At 36.0% G+C, this 8498-nt stretch overlaps 1 protein-coding gene across 1 annotated transcript in view; it reads right to left on the bottom strand.

Annotated features, from left to right (window-relative positions):
• Nucleotides 1-3364: 3364 nt before the first annotated feature.
• LOC107583430 (anthrax toxin receptor 1-like) overlaps nucleotides 3365-8498 on the bottom strand; it is a 23526-nt gene continuing 18392 nt past the window's right edge. The window contains exon 12 of the mRNA XM_016269630.1: nucleotides 3365-4478. Within this exon, the coding sequence (XP_016125116.1) occupies nucleotides 4053-4478 (426 nt within the window). The 3' untranslated portion in view covers nucleotides 3365-4052. The remainder of the gene's footprint in view (nucleotides 4479-8498) is intronic.

Here is an 8498-nt window from a genome sequence, read left to right as displayed (position 1 = left end):
CTGATTTCTACCTGATTGAGCATGCATTTCACTTCCTGAAGACAAAACTAAAGGCAGTAAAGGCCCAAAATTATGAAAATTGTGTCGGTGTCCAAATATATATGGACCTAACTGTAAATGTAGCTTTGAGCATAATAAGAATTAAAAAACGTAAACGTTGTACCAAATCTTGCCAAACCCAAAGTGTAACGCTGCTTTTTCATTTCTATCATTATTTGCAATTATAGGGATAACCTTTATGACATTAACTAGCAGGAAATTACAGAAGCTGTCTAGAACAAAAACTGAATAGCTATTTCACTATTCATTATCTTTAAATGATGTCAGCCGAAGAAGAAAATGGGTTGACCTGGAACATGTATAAAGGTTCAGGTTAATTTAATGATGCTTTATGTTCTGTATGAGTGTGCATGCAGCACATGGCACCCTGAGAGTTAAAGCCCCAGAGCCTCTGATTGTGTTGATGCAGCCCATGGCCACATTACTGGAATGTTTCATCAAAGACTATTTATCTTATAAGCAAGTGAATGTGAGCATAATTTTCAGTAAATCGAGTGAGACGCGGTTTGTAAATAGTAGCGTGCAATGCCTGTCAAAACAAGTATTAAATTACTTAACATATCTACATTTGGCAACAGATTACCTTTAATCAAAAGTCTCCAGAGCATATGACATCAACCGAAGAAGAAAGTTGTTTGAACTCTGTTAACCAGGAACATGTATAAATAAAGTCAATGGACTACTTGCAAACTACTATTGGTTTTCCTACAAGCCTGCAGCAAGCCAGTGGTTTCATCTTCTCTTAACAGTGTTTTTCAGTTGAGGAACATGTATTTAAAGGGTTAGTTCACCCAAAAATGACTCACCCTCGTGTTGTTCGAAACCCGTAAGTCCTTCGTTCATCTTCGGAACACAATTTAAGATATTTTTGATGAAATCTGAGGGCTTTCTGACCCTCCCATAGACGGCAAGGTAACTACCACGTTCAAGGTCCAGAAAAGTATCAAGATGATCGACAAAGTAGTCTGTGTGACATCAGTGGTTCAACTATAAAGTTATGAAGCTAAAGAATATTTTTTTGCACAAAGAAAACAAATAACATTCCACATTTTCTAATGACGTCATCACGCCGGATCTGGGTCAGCGCCGCCACACGCTCGCGTCATTGTACTGTCGTGAACGCGCGTCCACAAGTGACGCAGTAGAGGCGAAAATGTGGAATAAAGTCGTTATTTTTGTTTTCTTTGCGCAAAAAAGTATTCTCGTAGCTTCGTAACATTACAGTTGAACCACTGATGTCACACGGACTACTTTGTCGATCATCTTGATACTTTTCTGGACCTTGAACGTGGTAGTTACCTTGCCGTCTATGGGAGGGTCAGAGAGCCCTCAGATTTCATCAAAAATATCTTAAATTGTGTTCCGAAGATGAACGAAGGTCTTACGGGTTTCGAACAACATGAGGGTGAGTAATTAATGACAGAATTTTCATGTTTGGGTGAACTAACACTTTAAGTGGCGTTTAGTTAACTAGGTGGATACAGCACATTGAAAGCATACCTAACTATCGAGCCTTACTATTTGAAAACAGAAGTGCATCACAAAGCGCAGTGCAAGTAGTCCATAGGGTTTATCTTAGAGATCACCATACAGTCTTCAAAGAGACCTTGAGTTTGACCAATTATAAATATCAATGCTTTGCTGAAACAACAGCATTTAATATATCTGAGTGGCTGGTTTCAATGGTAGCATAAATGTGCTGCTAATGAGTTGATGCCCTCATCGCTGTTCATTAAGCCACTCGGCACCGGTGCTATGAATGGCATTTAATTTGCAAATAACAGCCATGTGACTCAAGGCTCAAGCTGAACATTTCCTTTATCATAGGTGTGGATGGTTTCAGAGACGGAGTCATAATTGTGATGCTTACCAAAATGCTATTGAGCCCACATAAAATATGCTGACCCAAAAGTAAGACACAGAAGTACAAATCCCAACATTTAATTGAAGCGTGTAAAAACATGCTCTTCGTTAAAATGGAATAGCCTGACACGCTCTGAACATCCGTAACAGCTCAAGCACAAGCTTTTCAACCCAGAATGAGAAGTAAAAATCACTGTTCAAGGTAAAAGAAGAGACAGAATAGTTAAATGTAGCAAAAAAAACAAAAACAGAACTGCTGTATGCTTAAATGAATAGTTTGTAGCATTATTACAAATTCTGTGATACTTTACTTAATGTCATGCCATTTCAAACCTGTATGAGTTTCTTTAGCAGATATACAGGAAAATATATCAAATGTGTTTGAATCATTTTGTGTTCTACAGAAGAAACCGAGTCAAATGGGTTTGGAGTGACATGAGGGTCAGTAAATGACACCGAACTATCCCTTTAAATACATCACTTGCAAACGACAGACCAAAAGACATTTTAAATTAAAAATCATAAAGCACCTCATGAATTTTTACTCATGAATACTGATCTGTTGTTAGCATAGCTGTTTAGAAAGCATCTATATATACAGTACAAAACAAAAGCCTGCATCGTTCCGCAAACGTTCAGTCAGATCCTTCTGGACTTTCTAATGGGTTGTACGTGTAGCTATTTCCAGTTTATAAGTGAAATATGGTCCGTGGTTAACTTAACTTGAAGAAACCTTCCTATGTTATAATCCTATGTTCAACAAGCACATAAACTTGTAGTCGACAGTGCACTGTATTTTGGAGAATGTGAAAGTCTCTTCAAATGTTAACAGACTTTATTTTACTCAAATCCAAAACCACTTTTCTGAACTCCCACTGGAAATTCCCTGGGGAATTTATGGACGTGCTAATTCTCTTCTGGGTTTTAGGACTACAGACCGAATGAACTATTTGATCAGTTTTGTCATTGTTTCATTCCGTTCTTGCAGTCACTTGAATGTTTTATCCTGCAGATGTTTTCCTGACATTCAAAAAGCATCAAAGCTGAACCTGACCTCTCAAGTACTAAAGGATCTATAATACTAATGCTTCTCGTTTAAACCTTTGTAATACATCTGCAAAGATATGTTAAGATGCTAATAATGATACAATGTGAATAATTTACAGAATTATTTTTTATGAACAATGAAGCCATTAGGCATATTAAAATTTTTTTTATTTTTTGGCATAGAATAACTGTAAACCGACCGCTGAATTGTTGAATATTAAAACACATTAGTCTTCAATTATTTAATGGTCCAACGTCAGTTTCCACCCTCAAAAAAGACCTAAATTAAAAATCTGTTTATTTAAAATGTATATAAAATAGCATGGTCTTACACTGATTTAAAATAATGGCATAGTTTATTATTTGCATCTTTTTGATTTTATTTAAACAATCCTAATTCAGAATGCATTTATTAAATTTGTTTAGAATCGGCATAAAACAGTTCAGTTCATTCACTTAAGAATGGTTGAAATACAGCTAGCTGTGCAACAAGCAATATTCGAATAATTAAAATGTGTGAGATTGATTTATTGATGATAAATATATAAACCTGGCTATTGTGTAAACTCATTCAGTTTATTAGTACTATTGCAAAAATCCTACCTGTTTTTGAGTGACTGACGAATATGCATCGCATTGTTTATTTGTTTGTTCATGTGAACTGTGTAATCCAAATGGATGGAAATTTTCTATGCAAATCAAATACATTTTTCATTTTAAAAACTCCAAATGCTTATAATTTATTATCTCTTTGATTTTTTTCATCTGACTCTCTTTGACGTTCTGTTCATTTGAAACCTCAAAACAATTAATAAAGAACAAGGCAAGGTGATATTGAAAGTCAACAAACCTCGAGCTACTTCATAGATGTGCAGTTTTAGAAAATTAACGCCTTAGAATGTTTGTCAACCTAATCAGAATCCAGTATGCAATAATACAGTCACTGCCACGTTAAATCCCATTTGCAACCATTGTCATTTATAACAATCACGTTGCTCTTTTCTAATGCTTGAAAAGTTTAGTGCTTAATTTTTGTAACTGCGTATCCAGCAGTTTTTCTTGTGCAAATTACTTGGATCTACTCAATCCTGGTAGCACTGTGGTTCATCAGGGCCTGGGCGAGGCGGTGGACGAGAAGGGGGCGGGGCTCGTCCGGGCGGAGCCGCCTGAGGGGGCGGAGGCAAGGTGCTGGGTGACGAGGGCGGTAGGAAGCTTGTTGCTGGCGGCGGTGTGGGTGGAGGAGGAGGCAGAGTCACATTGATGTTCAGACAGGTAGGAGGAAGAGCTCTGGCTGGAGGTGGTGTGTAAGGGGGAGGGGTTATGGATGTTGGGGGCGGGGTGGAGGTTGGAGAGTGGGCGGAGCAGCGCGGGGTGGGCGGCAGGGTGCCCTGCGGGACAGGAGGGCATCTGCTGTGGGGGAGGCTGTAGATGTGGCTCGACGGGTTGTTGTAAAGCGGGTACCGAGGCGGTGGGCAGGATTTCACACGGGTAAATTTCATGCAGCGACCCTGGAGAGTCAAACATTTACATTTCATTTGTAAAAGCTCTTATATGAATACATTTTGTATAAGAAATGAAACAAGAAAACAAATGTTGTTTTGGGATTTTTTTTTTTTCAGGACAAAGAATTGAAGCCATGTTTTCTGGATGTGCTAAGTTTTTGAATAACTTAAAAGGTGTTGATGTGTAAATGTGACGTCATACACCGTTGTTGAAAAGTAAGTCAGTAAGATTTTTTTTTTTCTGAAATTAACATTTTTACTCCGCAAGGATGCATTAAATTGATTAAGTGACAGTAAAAAGACATTTACATTTTTTTTTAAAAGTGTGCTATTTCAAACTTTCTATTTTTATCACACAATCCTAAACAAAAAAATGTCACAGTTACCACATGTTATACATTGATAAGAAATATTTCTAAATCAGCATATTAGAATGATTTCTGAATGATCATATGACACTGAAGACTGGAGTAATGGCTGCTCAAAAATTCAGTTTTGCCATCACAAGACTAAAGTACATTTTAAAATGTTAAAATAGAAAACCGTTATTTTAAATTGTAATAATATTTCACAATATTACTGTTTTACTGTATTTTGATCAAATGAATGCAGTGAGCATAAGAGACTTCTTTCATAAATATAAAAAAATTACCACAAAAGTTTGAACGGTAGTGCATATTAATAGTTTCTGTTTTCTGATGATTCCAAGGCATGGTTTTTAGGAAAATAATTAAGTACATATATTTAAATAGTATGTCAAACTCTGACTTCATAAGATCAAGGAAAATCTGATTTCTTATGACAACTCTAATTGTTTCTACTTAAACCGGACTTATTCCACAGTATGGCTAGTTTGAATGATAAAAAAGGCATTCGTGAGATGAATCGAGTACAGTTTACTGTTTTGTGTTATATAGCTCAGTGCAGTTTAATATAGCTTTAAAGAGTCAACAGAAGCTCTTGTTTGCCTGTGAAGATCCAAAGCGGTCCCATTGCTTTAATTTTAAAGGCCATCTGATTTCCGTCCAACTTTCTTGTTCTATTTAACAGCAGATCAGACACCCCAAAACTCCCCTCTGTGCATTCTTCTGAGGGAAAGGGGAGGTTGCTTAATGTTTTAAGCAGACTGCATTCCTTTTAGGCAGGAGCAATATTAACATACTGGTCCTATTGGTCTGAAGCTGAGCCAGCATCCTGAGTACCTTCAGTCTGCCTCTGTTTCTGACTGCACTTATTGCTAACAGCTGGCCTCCTTTCATCCTCAATATACATCACAATGTTTTCAAGTGTTCCTCACAATCTGCCTGCAACATTTTAAGGAGAACCGATTCTGAAATAACCCAGAGGACTGCTTTATTCAGCATTACCTTCTACTACCTTGTGTGGAAAGTTTTTAGCCCTATTTAATGTGTTGTTATAACTTGAAAATATTGTCATAGAGTTAAGTAATAAGCACAGAGTTTACATGGCGAATATCTATGCTATAAGTTTGATATGAAGTTAATTTAATAAATTATACGCTACATGTCAAACAACTGGAATAAGGATTTTTAAAAGAAGTCTCTTATGCTCAGCAAGGCTTTTGAAATAAATTAAAATACCTTTTCTGAAATATATTTTAAAATGTCATTTATTCCTGTGATGGAACGTTCAGCCGAATTTTCATTCTAATATGTTGATTTGGTGCTCAATTAATATGAATGTTGTTTTTGTTTTGTTTTTGGTGCTTACTCCAAACTTCTTAGTGTACCATGGTTTCCACAAAAACATTAAGCAGCAACTGTTTTTAATATTGATAATAAGAAGTCTTTCTTGAGCATTAAATCAAAGCATTTTAGAATGATTTCTGAAGGATTATGTGACACTGAAGACTGGAGTAATGATGTTGCAAATTCAGTTTGCATCACAGGAATAAATTACATTTGAAATGATATTGAAATAGAAAAGAGTTGTTTTAAATTGTGATAATATATCACGATATTACCGTTTTCATTGTATTTTTAATCAAATAAATGCAAGCTTGGTGAGCATAAGAGATTGTTTATTGTTTATTGTTCCATACCTTTGACCTGTTATGTGCATACGCCACAAGTTGACAATCACAAGTTGATAGTGCATCTGTGTTACGTATGGCACTATTCATTACCTTCTCTCCCGGCTGAGGTCTCATCACCGATACACGGTCATATCCTCTCCTAAGCCACACCCACAGGGCATCCAGTTTCCCCTGAAAGATCCGAACACAACAGCGGTTCCAAGAGATCAACACTTGAAAGCATGCTGGTGAGAAATTCAAGCTGCAAAACACACTTCATCAACAATGCAAAGATGATTTTCAGGGTAATCTGTAATTGACTACAGAGAGACTTACAGAGGGCTTATCTGTTGAATTTTATTTTATGCACGTTGTTAACAGAAGTTCCACTAATTTTCCAATTTCCTGTCAGGATCCAAAAAAAAAATAAGCTGGTAGAACAGTAGCAGTTGGAATTTAGTGACCCAGACATCGAATTGACTGACTCTGTGTATTTTCAATTCAGTGAATATTAAAATGTCTCCTTATTTGGGTGTAAAATCACTTTACTGAGTACATTTTTTGCAGAATCTGGGCCAAATACACACTGAAGCTTCTCTTCATTTCTCTCAACCTATATGTGTTTAATTTCTCCCTCTCAGAGTGAACTGTCACCCAACATAATCCAGAGGAAAGAAGGTGGAAGAGAGAGAGAAAAGGAGTTTGTTTTGTTGGGAAATGTACCAGCTCTGCAAAGCTCATCTCCCTTGGGTCAGCTCAGTTCAGTGTCTGGTTTAAATTAACCCTCCCCTTCCATCTGACAGAGACATTATGAAAAAATGCAAGAACCGCTTCCCGGACTGGCTGAGGCCACCACAGCACACGCCGCTGCTTCTGAGCTCCTTCCAGTCTTCTGATGAATGACCAAGTCGTTCGTTGTTCACCAGATGACCATACCGTAAGCATGACACCGCACTGGGTCATCCGTAGCTGTTGTGTTGTGTTTTTGCAAGGACGCACTGGGAAATTAATATTTTCTGGCTTACTTTGTATTAATTTAACACGTTTTACGATGCCATCCCTGGCCAACGTAGACCAGCATGAATTTTCATTCTGGTTCAGGCTGGTTAGAGCTGGTTTGGTTCTGGTCAATGCTATTGCTGTTCACCAGCAAAACTTGATAAATTAAGAATAAAAAAATCACTTTATTAGACCACTTTATTAGAGTGTGTAACAATAAAGCAATCGGTATGGATCGATGCATCGATCAAATGACTAACGATATGATTTCTCAACACAATGCAAGAAAAATATATATATCTATAAGATACTGTATATTAAAAGACTTGTTTGTTATAAAAGAGATGAAATTGCCACAGAGCTGTCATTTAAATTGATTTGATTATTTTGACATTATTTATTTTGATCTATTTCTCTATATCATTCTGTATTTTTGCAACACCTGGAGTACCTATTTTGTTGTGTATATCCTACACTGAAAAAAATTAATGTAGGATTTTCTATGAAACTATTTTCACTCAAAAAATTGCTCATAAATTTCACAAGTAATTACAAAGAAATGGAAAGTAAGGCATTGAACTGAATGTACATTTTTAAAATATAGAAAGTATTAAGTAGTATATTCTTATAAAATGTAGTCCAATAATCTTTATTTAAAACTTTGAAAAATTGAGTATATTAACATTGACAAAAAAAACTATATTACTGCACAAGCCATTATTTATTGTTCTATATTATTTAAAAACCTAAAGTGTATTTTTGTTGTAGATGTCCCAATTGGGATAAAGAATTTGCAATATTCAAGTTCAATTAAATGTTCGTGTTAAATTTTGGTTGCATTTTTTTTTGTTAAAAATGTAACTAGTTGTGTAAAATAGAGACACAATATTGTAACATGAATATATCAATTGCATGCCCCTGAATCTAATCAAATCGTAATGGTTTTGCAGCACATCTTGAGGTACTAGCAAATAACGTATCAGTTTTTTTTT

Source organism: Sinocyclocheilus grahami, unplaced genomic scaffold, assembly GCF_001515645.1.
Source record: "Sinocyclocheilus grahami isolate Dianchi unplaced genomic scaffold, SAMN03320097.WGS_v1.1 scaffold53.1, whole genome shotgun sequence".
NCBI lineage: Eukaryota > Metazoa > Chordata > Actinopteri > Cypriniformes > Cyprinidae > Sinocyclocheilus > Sinocyclocheilus grahami.
Note: the sequence above shows the minus strand (reverse complement) of the source record. Positions and strands in the feature narration are given on the sequence as shown.